The sequence below is a fragment of the Chiloscyllium plagiosum genome, unplaced genomic scaffold (assembly GCF_037043375.1).
Source record: "Chiloscyllium plagiosum isolate Xiang-an unplaced genomic scaffold, Cpla_swu_hap1 HiC_scaffold_4, whole genome shotgun sequence".
Lineage (NCBI taxonomy): Eukaryota > Metazoa > Chordata > Chondrichthyes > Orectolobiformes > Hemiscylliidae > Chiloscyllium > Chiloscyllium plagiosum.
The window spans coordinates 37,178,205-37,198,109 of record NW_028270142.1 but is presented as its reverse complement, the minus strand read 5'-3'; the positions used below and the strand labels follow the sequence as shown (position 1 = coordinate 37,198,109).

Genomic DNA, 19,905 nt, shown 5'->3' with positions numbered 1-19,905 from the left:
GAAAGAAAGCAACTAAAAGAGTTGACAGTAAAGCCTATTGAAACTTAGAAAACAAACCTATACTCAAAACATGACTGCAACTAACATGGAAATGAAGTGAATCAACATTTTACAACAAGTGCAAAACTATAGAAAAATCTGACACAAACAAGGAAGAAAAAATACAAAATATGTAAGAGCATTTCTGGAATTCTTCCCTCACCTTCAATGAAATCTGTCAAATTGGAGAATGGGCCTCAGTCTATGTGAAGGTCTCTCATCGCTATTGCTTCAAAGCATGAACTGCTTTATGTACCAATAAACATTCTTCAACCACATAGTCTCTAGCGACCAATTCATACTCTAGCATCCTGCAAATTTCAAAATTAGTTTACTTCTTTAAAAAAAATGACTTTTTCTGGCCAAAAGATATTTTATTTTGATCATCCTTCCCCTTTAAGAAAAAGCTCCACTGTTTGAACCATTCCATTATAAGATATCAGCAAAGATTTTCTCCATTTGAACTGTTCGAAGAGAGCCCTCCAGCGTGTGCCTCTGGTACAGAATTGCAGCAGTGTATGGCATGCTCAATAATATTGACATTCAGAAAGGTGTAAATGAATGGACAGCTTATAGAGCTCAGAAACAAAATTAAATCTTCGTTGCGCAATATTTTACTTCGAAATGACAACACCATATAGAGTTTCATGCTTTGTAAAAAGCATATGAATGAAAATAATGATATAAAGTTTATTAATCTTATTTATAGAGAACTGCAGTATATTGAAATCTTTCGCATTTTGGTGTACCCTGTGTTCAGGTTACCAGTCTGTTTAGCATAATTAAGTTCTCAGTTATTACCAAGATTACCTTACAAATCTTGATCAGAGCTACCTAGAAGGGCAAGTGCTGGAAGAACGCAGGAAAATCTGTACTTCATTCCAAAACTGGAATAATGTTGAAAACACGCCTTGTGCAAGAATAATGTACGAAGTAATGAAGCATTCCAAGATTCCTTTCCAGTAACATATCAATGTGATGTGGATATTTATTGAAGGTTGTTGTTGTCTCAAAATCTTGAAAGGCTGTATCCAGCAGTATTATGGAAACATGCTCAGCACAGACTGTCACAGCCCAAGAGTTTCTACCACCAACTTTTCAAATTCATCTCAGGTTGAGCAATGGGGAAGCACGGTGGTTCAGTGGTTAGCACTGCTGCCTCACAGCACCAAGGGCCTGGATTCAATTTCAGCCTCAGGCAACTGTTTGTGTAGAGTTTGGTACAACTGTGTGGGTTTGTTCCGGGTGCTCCAGTTTCATCCCACTGCCCAAAGATATTCAGGTTAGGTGAGTTGGCCATGCTAAATTGCCCATAGTGTTTAGGAATGTGCATTAGTCAGGGGTAAACATACAGTAATAGTGGAATGTGTTTGGATGGGATACTCTTCGGAGGGTCAGTGTGGACTTGCTGGGCCAAAGGGCCTGTTTCCATGTTGTAGGGATTCTAATTCTAAATTTTACATTTGCCAGCAATGCCCTTATGCCACCATCTTTGCTTCAAACATCTAGTTCAACTCCCTCAGACAAACCCAAGAGTAGTCTGATTTAACTTGGTTTCCAAAGTAACCTACCTCCAAAACTTCATTCAAATTATGATAAAAATTAAGAAACACTTTGTAGTGGAATTAAGACTATTGGATTTGATGATATCAATTAAATACTGAAATTCTAGCAAGCTAAAGGATGTAAATAAATTGCTTTCTTGTGATTTTTGTTGTTTTCTTTCCTCTCTCTAGATCTTTTACCACAATTTACTGCCAGGCTCCGAGTCTTCAAGCGTCCCAACTATTGTGCCTGCAAAACCATACCACAGCACAAAAAGGCACAAAAGGATCCAACTGAAGCAACTGAGTTTGTGGACCAGAGAAGCAAGATGAAAAAATTACAACACATCTCTCTTCTTTACAGTAGCTAAAAGAAATCTTTTGTGGAAGAGTCAGTTCTGTAAAGACAGGGCTCCTAGTATTGGGATATGGTAATTGTACATAGCAAAACACTTTATAAGGCCCTGCCTTACAATTAAATTAAATTCCTAAAGTCAGGAAGGTACAAAGTATGCTAAATCTATCTTGCTCCAGCTGATGGAATGGCCCAGAAATTCCAAAGAGGCCTGCCTGAGAGGAATAAAACCTTTTAATCTTTAAATTTATATGAGGATGTCAATTCTGTACTGATGTTATTTAATTTTGTAATTATATTTTAAGTTAAGCTACTTGTTTATCATTATGTTGGCAATTGTAAGGTATGTGTAGCAACATGAATATCTTATCATGGTTTGAATTCTGTTTTTCTTAACTTGAAAGAAAAGCAGAATACTCTGAATGCTGAAACAAAAACACAAAATGCGAGAGAAATTCAGCAGATCTGGCAGCCTCTGTGGAAGGAGAAACAGTGATAATGTTTAAAGTCTAATATGATCTTTCTTTCGAACTGAAAGGAACTGGAAAATGTTTTAAATGCTGTTAATAGGGGGAGCAGGAGTGAGTGGAACAGATTGTGAGGTTGCTTAAAGCAAAAGACAAAGGAAGTGCCAATGGTGGTCAAGAAGAGATAGAGATGTCATGTGGGTGTAAATGAAGGTGTGCAGAGGAGAGACTGGGTTTGTTCTGCTAAGAGCAGAGTCCACAAGAAACAAAAGAGATGCAACTAGGAACTTTACAACCTCAAGAACTCACTATTGAGTTAAAACCCCTTTACAATTTATTGTCTTGAGAAAACTAGGACTCAATACTGAGTAGTACAACCTTAGTACATGACCTCTGTTCTTCATGTTTCTTATATCACCACCTCACTCACACTGGTCATGACTTGTTCACTTTTCTCTGAGTGGAGTGGATGGTTTTTCTCCTTTTTATACATTCATTTATATCCATTTTACCTTTACCATCATTAACACTCTCCTCATTCTTTTTTTGTGAGGGGGCTCTGCGCACCCTCACAATGTGTTTCACTCGCTCATCCTCCTCGTCTGACAACAACATTTAAAACAAATCAATCCGGCTCCTTTCAGTTCTGAGGAATGGTCATATTAGACTCAAAAGGTTAACTCTGTTTCTCTCTTCACAGATGCTGGCAGACCTGTCATATTTCTCCAGCCACGTTTTGTTCTTATTTCCTTTCTCTATTTGCTTTCCTTAAACTTGTGCATTTAAGTCACATGATCATTGTTTTAAGGTTATAGTCCACAGGAGCTGCCACTTACAGATTCTGTATAGAATTTTGGTAAGGAAGCCTCAGGCCCCTGATCACAACCATATTTCCTTGCCATTTTCAGCTGCTGGACATCTCTGAATCTCAGCTGTTGTTCAGCATAGATGCAGGTGACTGAAAGAACTATCCAATGGTTCTACTCCCCTGATTTTTCTCAACACTCTTTTTGATCTTTCCTTTTCGAAGTTATTATGGCTTCTGCTTCAACGATATCTCCAGAAGGGCTTTCCATATCATAACAATCTTCTCCTTCTGAAAAAAACAAGCTCTATTAACCTATTCCTTCTACTTTTCCCAATAATTTTAAATTTATGCATCTTTACAAGCTATAATATCTTAGCAAATAATTTTGAAGAAGTGTTTTGGCTCCTTGGTCCAAATTTAAGACTCATCTTTGTCCTCAAAACCATCCTTGACTTTGTCCTTCAAGTTTCTATAACTCACAACAAATTTACGCCAACCTGTGAACTCTGCCTTCCTTCAATTGTGACTCTTTGTGCATCCCATCATCTTCATAGGATGAGTGTTTGTGCCTTCACTTGTCTGAGCTTTAACCAAAGAATTTTCTTCCTGAGAATTTACTACTTTCCATCCTACCTTTTCTTTTTTATTAAGAGTGTGGCGCTGGAAAAGCACAGCATGTCAGGCAGCATCTGAGGAGCAGGCAAATCAATGTTTTGGACATTCCTGATGAAGGGCTTAAGCCCGAAACGTCGATTCTTCTGCTCCACGGATGCTGCCTGACTTGCTGTGGTTTTCCAGCACCACACTCACGACTCTGATCTTCAGCATCTGCAGTCCTCACTATCTCCTTTTTCTCTTTAATGTCTTGGTGCCAATTTTTTTTCTGACTATGCTTTGATGAAGTGCCATAGGGCATGTTATTACATTAATAGTTTTGTATAAATAGCAACTTATAGTTTTAATATAAACACGCATGTTTTCTGCTCTTCATTTAACCAAATATTTTGCACGTTCTCAGTGGAATGTAGGAAAAACATAATCCTTCAAGCTTGTTTTGTCATGCAATTAGAACATCACTATTCTATGTTTCAATTCCAGTTACCTGGCTTTATTATTTGCCTAACAAACGTTCAATTCTGACATTTTCAATTGATCTAATCTCAACTATGAATTGGTCATAGGGTGTGGTAGGATGGTGGGAGGACTACAATTTATTTATAATTACAAGTTCCAGATTTTCCTATCCTTTGTCTGACATCACCACTGAATTGTCTAGCTATATTTTTAAGGTTAGTCCATAATGTTGTAGACTATTCCAGAGGAAATTGTTTATCTCCAATTCTTTAGTCATTTTTACAAAGTATTTATGGAATATATATCTCAGTTACTGTACATCAACTCAAAATGTCCACAGTGTTACCAATGTTCCATTGGAGTCAATCCCAGCTGGATCAACTCTTAATCTTCTATATTCAAGGGAATGCAAGAATAATTCATTAAAAACTGTCTTTGTGATTTAAATGTGTCAGTGTCAGTAATTAATCCGTGTCACTTTCCTCCACACTCAATATATCCTTTCCAAGACACAGTGTGCAGAATTGAGCACAATACTACAGATCTTACTCCAAGTGTTTACAATTGTGGCATGATGTTTACCCTTTTGTATTTCCTTAGAAATAGATTTCATTAATTTATTAAAGTGTCGTACGAGTCAAGTAACTTTTCATGATTTCTATTTATAAATCTCTAATTTCTTTTCTCCTCCCCAGCCCCTACTGCCTTACTACTGAGAAAATACTTTCCTTTCTTCAAGTTTTAAAGTGCCACATTCTTCATATGGCTATCTATTTTGTCTATTCGCCTAATCTGTCAATGTTCTTTTGTAGTTTTCTAATCCCAGCTACTTTATATGGCTAAAAATGCATATGGATGTGTGGTTCTCTATTCCTTCATTTAACTCATTGATAAACATTGTCATGAAAAACTGAGACCATTAGCTGCTCTCTGCCAGCAGGGGTTCTCTTTTTGGAGAAAGTAAGGACTGCAGATGCTGGCAATCAGAGTTGACAGTGTGGTGCTTGAATAGCTCAGCAGGTCAGTCAGCTTCCAAAGAGCAGGGGAATTGACATTTTGGGCAAAAGCCCTCCATCAGGAATGAGGCCTCAAGGTTTTTGCCTGAAACATTGATTCTTCTGCTCCTCAGATGCTGCCTGACCTGCTGTGCTTTTCCAGCACCACGCTCTCGACACGGGGTTCTCTCTGTACCTCTTCTTCATATCTCTACTCTGTAACTATTTTTTAATTAATTCCTTGCCCATGTCAGTATACTGCCTCCAACTCCATACACTTTCAAAGGGTTAAGAACCTTTTATACCGAATCTTCGCAAATGCCTTCTCTAAGCCCAAAGAAATAGCATCCACAAAATTCATTGAACTACCATGCTAGTAACATTCTTGAGAATGGCAGTCAGAGTGTTAGATGTGACCTAGGTACTGACTCCCAGATAATGACAAGCCTCTGAAATATGCATCAGAGAAACATGGGGCCATCTGTCAGGGACCAGATGCTGGATAATGAATGCAAAGTTCATAGAAATATTTCAATGCTTCCAGAGGGGTTCCACACACTGGCACAGATAATGGAAGAGACCATCCAGACGGTAAGTGCTAAATTGATCCACTCTTCAGTAAATGTAGCTTCATCCATTGACAGACTGGTAATTATCATGGAGAGGTAATCCAAACAGTTCATTCTGAACGCAGTACGAAGAGATCAGGCAGCAAGATTAAAAAGAATGCAGTGAGCAGAAACTGACTTCATTCTGAAGACAGTGCTGAAAAAGGAAGCAACAGATTTAAGGAGAACAGAGAGCGTGGCAGTGATTTCATTCTGAACATAGTGCTGATAGAGGTGGCACCAGATTTAAAGCGAGTATGGAGAGCGGGGAGTGACTTCATTCTGAACGTAGCACCGAGAGAGACTGAGTGTGAAAGAAAATCTAACATCACAGGAAATCTATATGTTTATTGGCTGAAGAGAAGCTGCTGGTAATGATTGAGTTAAATAACTTAAACCTAAAAAAAGGAGTTTATAAAGAAGCAGCAGCTGTTTGGATTTCAAGAGGGAAGAGTAGCAAACGAGGTAAAATGAAATCATGTTGCAGTAAAATAAAATCATAAAGAAGGAAAGTAAAATTAACTTAATTGAAGTTATTAGTAAGATTTTATAGTGGTTGTGTATTTATTCCAAGAGAAAGAAATAATTTTCAGAGTTACAGGACAGTAGTTCAGCTTGGCCAAGTGAAGTGTACATTCTACAGTATGTGTGTTCTCATGGACTTACCATGAGTCCCAGACAAACAGTGTCACCAACTGCACAAGCTTGACCTTTTTCAGGTTTTTGGAACATGAGCAGTGACTGTACTGACTTTTGTGCATCCATGAGACAGCGGAATGTAAATACCGTATGCAGGTAGAAGTGCACAGGCAGAGAGGGGGTGGGTGACTACCAGGTTGTCTAAAGAAACCAGGCAGGTAGTGCAGGAGCCTATCATTCTTGTCAATCATATTGCTGGAAACTAGTGAAGGCATTAGCACCTCAGGAGAGTGCACCCAAAGGGAGAAGAATGGAAGGACACTAATGATAGTGGATTCCATGGCCGGGGGTCAAGCAAGCATTTCTGCAGCATGAAATGTAACTCCAGGATGGTGTGTTGCCTCCCAGCATCAAAAATGTCACAGGTCACCTGCAGGACTCTGGGAGAGGGATCAGCCAGAAGTTGTGGTCCACATTGATACCATCAAAAAAGATAGAAAGAGGGATAAAGGCCTGAAAGCAGAATTCAGGGAGATGGTAAGGGCTTCAAGAGTGGTAATCTTAGGATCACTCCCAGTTCTGTGTGCTAGTAAGTGTTAAAACAGTGAGATTAATTGATAGAATATGTTGCTGGAAAACTAAAGTAGGAGGAGAGGGTCAGATTTCTGAGGCAGTGGAACCAGATTTGGAGCAGTAGGATCTGTACAAGCTGGATGAGTTACATTTTAACACGACCAGGATCAATATCCTTGGAGGGAGATTTGCTAATGCTTTAAGGATTATGGACTTTGGAAACGTAGATGTACAAAAGGGCCATGGTGTCCTTATCAGTATGTCATGGAAGGCTAATATGCAGGTCCAACAAGCTATAGGAAGGCTATTGAAATGCTGGCCTTTATTACAAGAGGATTTTAGTTCAGGAGTAATGAAGACTTGCTTTACAAATGAATTTGGTCAGAACTCACCTGGTCAGTACAATGTGCAGTTTGGTCTCCTTACCTCAGGAAATATATGATTGCTCTTGAGTGAGTTGAATGGAGGTTCACCAGACTAGTTCCTAGGATGGCAGGACTGTAATGAAGAGAGATTGGGCAAACCGGGACAAAGAATGAGACTTGGTGTGATTAAAACCTGCAAAATACTGAAAGGGATGGGCAGGGTTGATGCTAGTAAGATGTTTCCCCTGGTTGGGGAGTCTAGAACCAAGGGTCATAATTTAAAAATTAATGAAGTTGCAATTTTGGACGAAAATGAAGAGTTTTTTTTAAAAGCTTGGAAAATGGTTAACAAACCCCAAAGGGCTGTTGAAGCTCAGTAAAGGTTGATAATGTTTTGATTATCAATGGTGTAAAGTGTTATGTGGGTAATGTGGATGAAAGTTATTGAAGTGTTCGATCAGCCATGATTTTATTGAAAGGTGAAAAGGATTGACAGACTGAACGGCCTATTCCTGTTGCTGTGTTCCTACTCACAGATTGGGTACTGGGTGTATATTCTGGTCGACAGCCTAGTGCCTTCTTCAGTGTTGAAGTCAAAGTGAGAGGGGCAATGTGCCTGGAATTTTTGCAACTATGTAGTCCTCTCAGAAAAGCAAGGAGGACCAAATGGGCCTCAAGCTGGCAGATCAGCTGGAACTGCTGCCATTGGGAGCACCTTTCTGGGCACTTATGCTTGGAACAGACTCTCACCTGCCCCTCTGTGTTTGGCGCCATTGCCTCAGTGTGCTGCAGCCAGAGACAAGCATCCTACACTGAGCCAGGGCTCACAAGGCTTCAAGCAAAAACTGACACCTACTCAGGTCACCACAGGCAAAGGGACATAAATGTGAACAGCCTTCTGGATTCGGGTGCATTGCTTAAGTGTGTTGACAAGTACACCATTCCAGGGAACTGCAGTAATGGACAGAAGAAAATGGGACATAAGGTGTTCTACTCCTCCAAACTGTGTGAAATTTAAAGTCTCCTATTATCATTTTGCTTTTGCAACAGACTTCTTTGATGTTCCTGTTTTTATATCCCCCGCCCTCACCTCTGCCTTCAGGAGATACGTAGAGAACTCCCTATAATACCTTTTTATTTTGTTGTACCAGTTCTACTATAAAGTGTCTACTGTTCGCTCAACTTGACTGAACTCTTCTGTTAAGTTAGTTTAACGTTAATGGTAGTTCAGATTTTAGAATCAAAAATCAGGGAAAATAAGTCAACAGGCACTTGGAAAAGTTTATGTTAATTAAGGCAAACCAACATGGATTTGTAAAAAATAGATAATTCTTGACTAATGTAATTAATTTTTTGATGTAGGCAACAGAGAATATTGATGAATGGAAAGCAATGGATGTTGTCTATATTGATTTCAAGAAACATTTGTCAAAGTACCAAACAAAAGGTGGTTTAATAAAATCAAATGGAATCAGTATTCGAAAAATAATTGACTGAATGCCAGAAAGAAGCAAGTTATGATAAATTAAAGCAAAATACTGCAGATGCTGGCAATCTGAATTAAAATAAGTGTTGGAAATACTCAGCAATTCAGGCATTATCTGTGGAGGAAAAACAATAGTTATCAATTTAAATTAATATGACATCTTCAGAACCGAAGGCAGGTAGAAATGTGACTTTTATGTCATTGAAAGGGTTGGGAAAGGATGAAAGAACAAAAGGACAAACAGAAGGAAAAACAATAAAACTGGTATCTGAGACATACTGATCCAACCAGACTCGTGTACTTTGAAATGGACGCCAGTATGACCAACATATTCACTTCCAAGTATTACTGTTTTCCTGGTGCTTTTTTTTTTCACTTTGGGATATGGGATAACGTAGAGAATTTGATGTCATGCAACAAAAGGCATAGTAAGTGATTTTTGCATTGTAGTATATAAATGAAACATTAGTCAAGGGTAAGAGTTGATGGTAGAATAATGAACAAATCTGTACCGAAGCAAAGTCATAAAAACAAGATTCAGACTGAAACTTGGCAAAAAAATACTAACTGATTTTTCAGAGTGAGAGATTTTAGACAGTGAAATTCCCTAAGGTTAGTGATTGGGGCACAGTTATATATAATTGGATATTAGAACATAAAGTAAAACTACAAAACTTACTGATTGAAACACTATGAGCAACCCCAATGCTGGACGCAAGACTTTGCTAAGCAAGAGAGAGTTTACTTCAGGGGACGAAGTTTGAATGTAGGAACCATGGGAATGGCCCTGCATGCACAAGAAGCATGGTCAACGACAGGTCAGGTGACATATAAAGTTCATGGAGGTGTGATAATCCGGAAAAAGTAGATGAACCATATGAAAGCTGAGGGAGCAAAATGTACTAAGCTCCTTGTCTATCTTTCTGACTTCTGGAACCTGTGGTTTCTCTCCCTCAGTCAAGCATTGAATCTGAGATGGACACAGCAAATGTCTTCAGGAATCCCTAGAATTAGGAAGGGTCCCAGAAGACTGGAAAATCGCTAACGTGACACCCTTGTTTAAAAGGGAAGTAAGGCAAAAGACAGAAAATTATGGAAGATTACAAATTAGCCTAACCTCAGAGTCATAGAAATGTACAGCATGGAAACAGACCCTTCGGTCCAACCCGTCCATGCCGACCAGATATCCCAACTCAATCAAATCCTATCTGCCAGCACCCAGCCAATAACCCTCCAAACCCTTTCTATTCATATACCAATCCAAATGTCTCTTAAATGTTGCAATTGTACCAGCCTCCACCACTTCCTCTGGCAGCTTATTCCATACACGTACCACCCTCTGTGTGAAAAAGGTGCCCCTTAGGTCTCTTTTTTATCTTTCCTCTCTCACCCTAAACCTATGCCCTCTAGTGCTGGACCTCCCGACCCTAGGGAAAAGACTTTGCCTATTTACCCTATCCATGCCCCTCATAATTTTGTAAACCTCTATAAGGTCACCCCTCAGCCTCCAATGCTCCAGGGAAAACAGCCCCAGCCTGTTCAGCCTCTCCCCATTGCTCAAATCTTCCAACCCTGGCAACATCCTTGTAAATCTTTTCTGAACCCTCTCAAGTTTCACAACATCTTTCCGATAGGAAGGAGACCAGAATTGCATGCAATATTCCAACATGGCCCAACCAATGTCCTGTACAGCTGCAACATGACCTCCCAACTCCTGTACTCAATACTCTGACCAATAAAGGAAAGCATACCAAACACCTTCTTCACTATCCTAGCTACCTGCGACTCCACTTTCAAGGAGCTATGAACCTGTACTCCAAGGTCTCTTTGTTCAGCAACACTCCCTAGGACCTTACCATTAAGTGTATAAGTCCTGCTAAGACTTGCTTTTCCAAAATGCAGCACCTCGCATTTATCTGAATTAAATTCCATCTGCCAATTCTCAGCACATCTGATCAAGACCCTGCTGTAATCTGAGGTAATCCTCTTCGCTGTCCACTACACCTCCAATTTTGGTGTCATCTGCAAACTTACTAGCTATACCTCTTATGCTTGCATCCAAATCATTTATATAAATGACAAAAAGTAGAGGACGCAGCACCGATCCTTGTGGCACTCCACTGGTCACAGGCCTCCAGTCTGAAAAACAACTCTCCACCACCACCCTCTGTCTTCTATCTTTGAGCCAGTTCTGTATCCAAATGGCGAGTTCTCCCTATATTCCGTGAGATCTAACCTTGCTAATCAGTCTACCATGGGGAACCGTGTCAAACACCTTGCTGAAGTCCATATAGATCACATCTACCACACTACCCTCATCAATCTTCTTTGTTACTTCCTCAAAAAACTCAATCAAGTTTGTGAGACATGATTTCCCACGCACATATCCATGTTGACTATCCCTAATCAGTCATTGCCTTTCCAAATACATGTGCATCCTGTCCCTCAGGATTCCCTCCAACAACTTGCCCACCACCGAGGTCAGGCTCACTGGTCTATAGTTCCCTGGCTTGTCCTTACCACCCTTCTTAAACAGTGGCACCACGTTAGCCAACCTCCAGTCTTCCGGCACCACACCTGTGACTATAGGTAATACAAATATCTCAGCTAGAGGCCCAGCAATCACTTCTCTAGCTTCCTACAGAGTTCTTGGGTACACCTGATCAGGTCCTGGGGGTTTATCCACATTTACCCGTTTCAACACATCCAGCACTTCCTCCTCTGTAATCTGGACATTTTGCAAGATGTCACCATCTATTTCCCTACAGTCTATATCTTCCATATCCTTTTCCACAGTAAATACTGATACAAAATACTCATTTAGTATCTCCCCCATTTTCTGCGGCTCCACACAAAGGCCGCCTTGCTGATCTTTGAGGGGGTAAAAACAATGACTGCAGATGCTGGAAACCAGATACTGGATTAGTGGTGTTAGAAGAGCACAGCAGTTCAGGCAGCATCCAAGGAACTTCAAAATCGACGTTTCGGGCAAAAGCCCGATCTTTGAGGGACCCTATTCTCTTCCTAGTTACTTTTTTGTCCTTAACGTATTTGTAAAAACCCTTTGGATTTTCCTTAATTCTATTTGCCAAAGCTATTTCATGTCCCCTCTTTGCCCTCCTGATTTCCCTCTTAAGTATACTCCTACTTCCTTTACACTCTTCTAAGGATTCACTCGATCTCTCCTGACTATACCTGACATATGCTTCCTTCTTTTTCTTAACCAAACTCTCAATTTCTTTAGTCATCCAGCATTCCCTAAACCTACTAGCCTTTCCTTTCACCCTAACAGGAATATATTCTCTCTGGATTCTCGTTATCCCATTTCTGAAGTTTCCCATTTTCCAGCCGTCCTCTTACCTGCGAATATCTGCCCCCAATCAGCTTTCGAAAGTTCTTGACTAATACCGTCAAAATTGGCCTTTCTCCAATTTAGAACTTCAACTTTTAGATCTGGTCTATCCTTTTCCATCATTATTTTAAATCTAATAGAACTATCATCGCTGGCCCCAAAGTGCTCCCTCACTGACACCTCAGTCACCTGCCCTGCCTTATTTCCCAAGAGTAGGTCAAGTTTTGCACCTTCTCTACTAGGTACATCCAGATTCTGAATCAGAAAATTGTCTTGCACACACTTAACAAATTCCTCTTCATCTAAACCCTTAACACTATGGCAGTCCCAGTCAATGTTTGGAAAGTTAAAATCCCCTACCATAACCACCCTATTATTCTTACAGATAGCTGAGACCTCCATACAAGTTTGTTTCTCAATTTCCCTCTGACTATTAGAGGGTCTATAATACAATCCCAATAAAGTGATCATCCCTTTCATATTTCTCAGTTCCACCCAAATATCTTCCCTGGATGTATTTCTGGGATTATCCTCCCTCAGCACAGCTGTAATGCTATGCCTTATCAAAAATGCCACTCCCCCTCCTCTCTTGCCTCCCTTTCTATCCTTCCTGTAGCATTTGTATCCTGAAACATTAAGCTGCCAATCCTGCCCATCCCTGAGCCATGTTTTGATAATTGTTATGATATCCCAGTCCCATGTTCCTAACCATGCCCTGAGTTCATCTGCCTTCCCTATCAGGCCCCTTGCATTGAAATAAATGCAGTTTAATTTATTTGCCCTACCTTGTCCCTGCCTGTCCTGACTGTTTGACTCGCTTCTGTTCTCAACTGTACCAGTCTCAATTTGATCTCTTTCCTCACTATCTCTCTGGGTCCCACCCTCCCCCCCCCCCTTCCTCACTATCTCCCTGGGTCCCTTACGAGTTTAAATCCTCCCAAGCAGCTCTAGCAAATTTCCCTGCCAGTATATTAGTCCCCTTCCATTTTAGGTGCAATCTGTCCTTCTTGTACAGGTTACAACTACCCAAAAGAGATTCCAATGATCCAAAGATGTGAATCCTTCCTCCATACATCAGCTCCTCAGCCATGCATTCATCTGCTCTATCCTCCTATTTCTGCCATCACTAGCTCATAGCACTGGGAGTAATCCAGATATTACTACTCTCGAGGACCTCCTTTTTAAATTTCTGCCCAGCTCTCTGTACTCTCCCCTCCTATGTTGTTGGTTCCAATGTTAACAATGACCTTTTGCTGACCCCTCTCCCCCATGAGAACATTCTGCCCCCTATCTGAGACATCCTTGATCCTGGCACCAGGGAAGCAACAAAACATTCTGCTTTTTCGTTGCTAGCCACGGATATGTCTGTCTGTACCTCAGACTAGAGAGTCCCCTAACACAATTGATCTCTTGGAACCCGACGTACCCCTCATTACATTAGATCCTGTCTCAATACCAGAAACTTTGTTGTTCGTGCTACGTTCCCCTGAGAATCCATCACCCCCTACATTTTCCAAAACAGCATACCTGTTTGAAATGGGTATATCCACAAAAGACTCCTGCACCAGCTGCCTACCTCTCTTACCCTTCCTGGAGTTAACCCATCTATGTGACTGTATCTGAGACTTTCCCCCCTTCCTATAACTGCCAACAATCACATACTGTTGCTGTTGCAAATTCCTCATTGCTTCTAAGTGTCTCTCCAACCAATCCATTCAATCTGATAAGATTCGCAGCCAATCCGCAGTGACCCTTAAACTCTCTTTAAACTCCCACATCAGACAAGAAGTACATATCACTCTATTAAAGGCCATTTTTGCTCCTTCACAATCTACAGAACCAGAAAATATCACCGTCTTATTCCTCTACAGTCACTGCCCCAGGTTAAATTAATAGTTATGTCTTATATTTTAAGTTTAATCAAGAGACATATCTCCAAAAACATATAATCAAGAAAGAACCCACTCTACTCCCTACTGCAGATTCTCAGTCAGCCACTCTTAAAACAATGATTAACTTATCTGATTCTGTGCTGTGAACTTCGCCCAACAGTTCTCCAAGATCAGTTGTGAATTTCACTGTTTGTTAATTTTCCCAGATGCACTCCGATATCCAGCGATACATGAATTAAAAAACAGCAAAGGCAGTAACTGTGTAGGTTCTCTTTCTCTCTCTCTTGCAATGACCACACCATGTACTTCCTTTGTCTGTTCTTCTCCCTTTTAAAACTGCTGTTGTTTTGACTCTTTTTTTCCAAAGTTCCAAAACAATGCAACAGCATATAAAACAGTAATTGCTGCTCCTGGAATTCAAGGAAATCACCTCCAGCACCGAAAATACCTCAAAAAAGGAGCAGCTGTTACAGCCAGAATTTTTTCCCGTCCTCCATCTTGGATTACCCAGAATTCAGTCGTGGTTAAAATCCTAGAATCCATTGTGAAGGAAGAGATTTCTGAATACTTGGAAGTGTATGGTAAAATAGGGTAAAGTTAGCATGATTTCATCAAGGGGAGGTCATGCCTGATAAATCTGCCAGAATTCTTTGAAGAAGTAATGAGCAGGTTGGACTAAGGAGAGCCAATGAATGTTATCTATCTGGCCGTCAAGAAGGCCTTTGACAAGGTGCTGCACAGGAGGCTGCTGAGTAAGAAAAGGGCCCATGGTGTCAGAGGCAAGGTGCTAGCATGGATAGAAGCCTGGCTGTCTGGCAGAAAGCAGAGATTAAGGATAAAAGAGTCCTTCTCAGGATCGTAGCCAGTGACAATGGTGTTCCACAAGGTTCAGTGTTGGGACCACAACCTTTCACTTTATAAATTATTGATCTAGATGAAGGAACTGAGAGCATTCTGACTAAATTTGCAGATGATACAAAAATAGGGAGAGGAACAGGTAGCATTGAGGAGGCTGTTGAAGAATTTGGACAGGTTAGGAGAATGGGAAAAGAAGTGGAAGATGGAGTATAACGTGGGCAAGTATGAGGTCATGCACTGGGGTAGGAAGAATAGAGGTGTGGACTATTTTCTAACTGGGGAGAAAATTCAGAATTTAAAGTGCAAAGAGACTTGGGAGTTCTAGTCCAGGATTCTCTCAAGGTAAACTTTCAGGTTGAGTCAGTAGTTGGGAAGTCAAATGCAACGATGGCATTTATTTTGAGAGGACTTGAATATAAAAGCATGGATGTACTTCTGAGGCTCTCAAAATTTATTTCTGGTCAGACCACATTTGGAGTATTGTGTGCAGTTTTGGGCACCAAATCTCAGATACGATGCACTGGCCGTGGAGTCTGATCAGAGGAGGTTAACGAGAATGGTCCCAGGAATGAAAAGCTTAACATATGAGGAATGTTTGAGGACTCTGAGTTTATGCTCAATGAAGTTTAGAAGGTTGAGGAGGGATCTAATTGAAACATACAGAATACTGAGTTGCCTGGACAGAGTAGATGTTGGGAAGATGTTTCCATTGGTAGGCGAGACAAGGACCCAAGGGCACACCTTTAGAGTAAAGGGAAGACCTTTTAGAATGGAGTTAAGGACAAACTTCTTCAGCCAGAGACTGGTGAATCTATGGAATTCATTACCACAGAAGGCTGTGGAGGCCAGGTTATTGAGTATATTTAAGACTGAGATAGATAGGTTCTTGAGTATCAAGGGGATCAACAGTTACAAGGAGAAAGCGGAGAATGGGGTTGAGAAATTTATCAACCATGATTGAATGGTGGAGAAGACTCAATGGGCTGAATGGCCTAATTTCTTCTCCATTGTCTTGTGGTCTTATGTCACCACCTCGACGTCTTTACCGCCTGAGGAAGAGAATGAATTTCGTCTGAGACACTCCATGCACAAGAGGTGATCTACTGTGCATTACACGCTGCCCATATCAGAAGCAGAGTTGGAGGAACCTGATCTGGTGCTAAAATCCCATTCTTGTCACCACAGAAATAATTCCACATTGGACTAAATGAACAGCCCCAATCGGGGGAATCATATTTTATGAGGTCCACCTGACTGACCTCGTTAGAATCACTGCACTGATGTTACCAAACAAACACTAATCAATTGCAACAGGACATAGATAGACTGACAAAATGAATAGATTAGTGGTGGATGTTATTTTATGTAAAAAAGTGGATAAACACAGGGATAGGAAAAGGCAATATTCATATAAGAGAACTAATTATATACAGTGTGTAGGCACGGAAGAACCTGGGAATGTAGTTGCATAGATGTTTCAATGTGACAGGACAAATTGAGAGAGTAGAGTAAAAAATCACTTGTGGAGTTTTTAACTTGATAAATAGAAGCACTGAGTATGAAATCAAAGAAGTCATGTTGAACTTTTATAAAAGTTTGATTTAATCACAACATAATATTGCATCTAGTTCTGCTGACTACATTATATGAAGATGTGAACATCCTTAAGAGGGTGTATGTGAATATTTTTAATGTTGTTTTGTTAATATTATCTTATATCTTATTTCAATACCCTTGTCTGTTTGAAATACCACAAAACCTGAAATATTCATGTTCCAGTCACATCCAGCTTGTAGCCAGGTCTCAATTCCAGGACAGCAATGTTGCAGAAAAGACAGAGACCATTAAGTCCATTATGTCTAAGCTGGTTCTCCATATGACCAATTGACCGAATGCTACTCTGCCATCTTCTCCCTGTAACTCTCACACAATTCCTTTTCAAATAACAATCCAATTGTATATTGAATGCCTTGCGCTGTCACCACTCTCACAGGCAGTGCATTCCAATTTCTAATGCCATCATAATTTATGATAACTTCCTTGCTTTGCTCCCTCATGTCCCTATTGATAAACCCAGGATGCTGAATGTGTTATTAATTATGTTCTTAACCTGTACACTATCTTCAGAAATGTATGCATGTATCCAGGTCCCTCTGCTCTTGTAACTCCTTTAGAATTGCACACTTTGTTTTATAATGTCACTTTATATACTTCTTACTAAAATGAATCACTTTACATTTCTTGACATTAAATTTCATCTGTCAATTATGTAATCCATTCCAACAACTTCCCTATACCCATTTTAAGTTCCTCAATATCCTCACTGGATGCTTCCTCAATGCTTTCAATGCTTCATATCACCTGCAGGCCTTGTGCATGAAGAGCTAATTCATTAATATATTCTCAGGAAGAGCAATGATTTGTAACACCAACGCTTTCAAGACAAACCTCTCTTTTGTCTGAAAAATATGTTGAGAACTACATCATCTCCATTTAACTGTGGATTTATTTCATTCCTCATACTATGTGCTTTAGTGAGTGGTACTCTTAACTGGGCAGCAAACCCTAACCTGCCCGTTTGTCCTGATGCTATTTTTTCACACTTTTGAATGATTACACCATTTATTAATCATTACTCCACTTCATTTTCATGTTACTTTGTTTTTATTTCTTATAACTTTTTTCTAAATGAGAAAGATATTTTTGTATTTGCCTCATTTGTTAAATGGTGCCAGCATTTTATTATTTTCACTTCAGATTTCTCATAGCACTTTTGCTTTTATGTTAATGTTGCTTCCAATACTGTTCATAATCCAGACTTTGTGCTCATCCTTTCTTTAAATATTTGTACATCTGTAACCCTCAGTGTTGCTTCTCCACATCTTCTTTATGCTCTTTTTTCCCATTTCCCAACTCCAACATGTCATATTTATCTACATTAAATCTTATCTGACAAGTCTATCTAATCCGTTAACCTCACTCTGTCCTCTTCAGTTACCACACCCATGTCCTCTGCATGCTTTAATTTTTTACATCAAAGTTTATTTCATGTGTTGAGAAGAGTACTTAACATTGAAGGTACCAATGCTTAAATCCCTCTAGTGAGAAAGTAAAATTCAAATCAAGTGTATGATTCATGTGATGTGGACATTGCTGGCAAGGCAATCACTTATTGCTCATACGTTGATCGGCTTGCAGTTGAATTAGTTAAGAGTTAACCACATTGCTTTGGTTTGAGTCACTTACATAAGAATAGTAGAAGTCCCTCTTAGTGAACGAGGTGAGTTTTTGCAATAACTGATGACAGATGTTATAGTCGTCATTACAGGCACTAGTGTTTTTTCCCAAATTTATTAACACAATTTCTATTCTACCAAATGTCACAATGGGCTTTAAACCCATACTTCCACAGCATTAACTTAGGCTTCTGAATTACTAGTCCAATGTCATTACCACTACACCACCATCACTCCCATAAATACATACAATGACAAATATAGGAGAAATTAATAGATATCTAGATCATGATTGAGGTACTGAGGTTTTATACAGAAATACTTCATCAAATCATAGATGGGTGAAAAAGGAGATATGTTTAGGTAAATAACGTAAAAATTCCTTACATTCGCCACTGAAAAACCATGAGGATTAAGATTAAAGATAAAACAGCTATCCACAAGCAATCCTTCAAACATAAAAGAAGACAAAATCTCAATGTTGGAAAAGTCTGTATTCATATCTGATTGTGTGAATTTGCCTGTAATTGCCATCATCTATATAGGTAGAAATTGAATGAGCTTTGACTATTCCTGTAAAGAAATACGTTGTGTAATATATTAATGAAAAGATTGGGTGAAAAGATGGTGACCTGATTCTGAGATGACTTACCTTTATCTTCAATTCCCAACAGCACTGAATGAAACCAGAGTATTTAGATTTGGAGAAATGAGTAATAAATTCCCTTGAGATTCATCCCGCCTGAAGTGGAGCAATAATGGTAGCCACTGTGAAACCTCCCTCCCAAAGAATCACTTGCCCGCCTCACCTACCTATTTAAGTGCAGTTTACAGCAAACTAAACACAAAGAATAATAAACAATTGTTGGACTTGATTTATGGATACAGTATGGAGAGAGAAAACTTGTTATTTTGTCAATTATGAATATTCACAGACTTTTCAAATTTACTTTTGAAATTTCTATACCTGTAAATACTTCATTATATTGATTTCCCTTTCCATGTATTCTTGTTAACAACATGTCCAGTGCACGATGATGTCATTAAACATTATGATATGGCTATTTTGGTGTCTGTTTCTCTTTACAAGTTCCTCCCAATATATAACAGATTCTGGTGATGCAGGAGTTATTAAATTATAAAATTATTCGCATCAAATGCCAATAGAGACAATGATGGACAAAATAAGCTTGTTCTTAATTGGTAGCTACTAGGATATCAAAGATTTTGCCTGGATTACATAAGGCCTCTGAGTTTTAATCTGTCTCCACAATAAACAAAACGTCCTGTAGCGCTAGTCACCATCTAATGCAATTGCTGATTATGTTGGCTTCACAAAATACAACAAATTTGACCCCAATGCCTCTAGCTGTCCATGATCTACCCGACTTGGTCCAGTAAGGCTGTATCAAAACTTTGGGTTCTTTGGTACCCCTTGATCATGGAATCTTGCAATGACATTCTGTCTGAATTTCAATTTTTTCAAGGAAAGAATGAAGATTCACTTTAAAGACCAACAGATCATAAATAAAGAAAATTAGGCTCTCAAACCTTTTAACGTCCTGGCCTGAAAAATTGTAAATAATTAAATTCTCCAATATTTCAAATAATGAT

The 19,905-nt window shown here is 39.5% G+C and overlaps 1 protein-coding gene across 1 annotated transcript in view; it reads left to right on the top strand.

Moving 5' to 3' along the window:
• The window catches only part of pde1ca (phosphodiesterase 1C, calmodulin-dependent a), a 653,944-nt gene extending 651,845 nt beyond the window's left edge, over positions 1-2,099 (top strand). The window contains exon 18 of the mRNA XM_043688810.2: positions 1,776-2,099. Coding sequence (XP_043544745.1) covers positions 1,776-1,954 — 179 coding nt within the window. The 3' untranslated portion in view covers positions 1,955-2,099. The remainder of the gene's footprint in view (positions 1-1,775) is intronic.
• Positions 2,100-19,905: the final 17,806 nt, after the last annotated feature.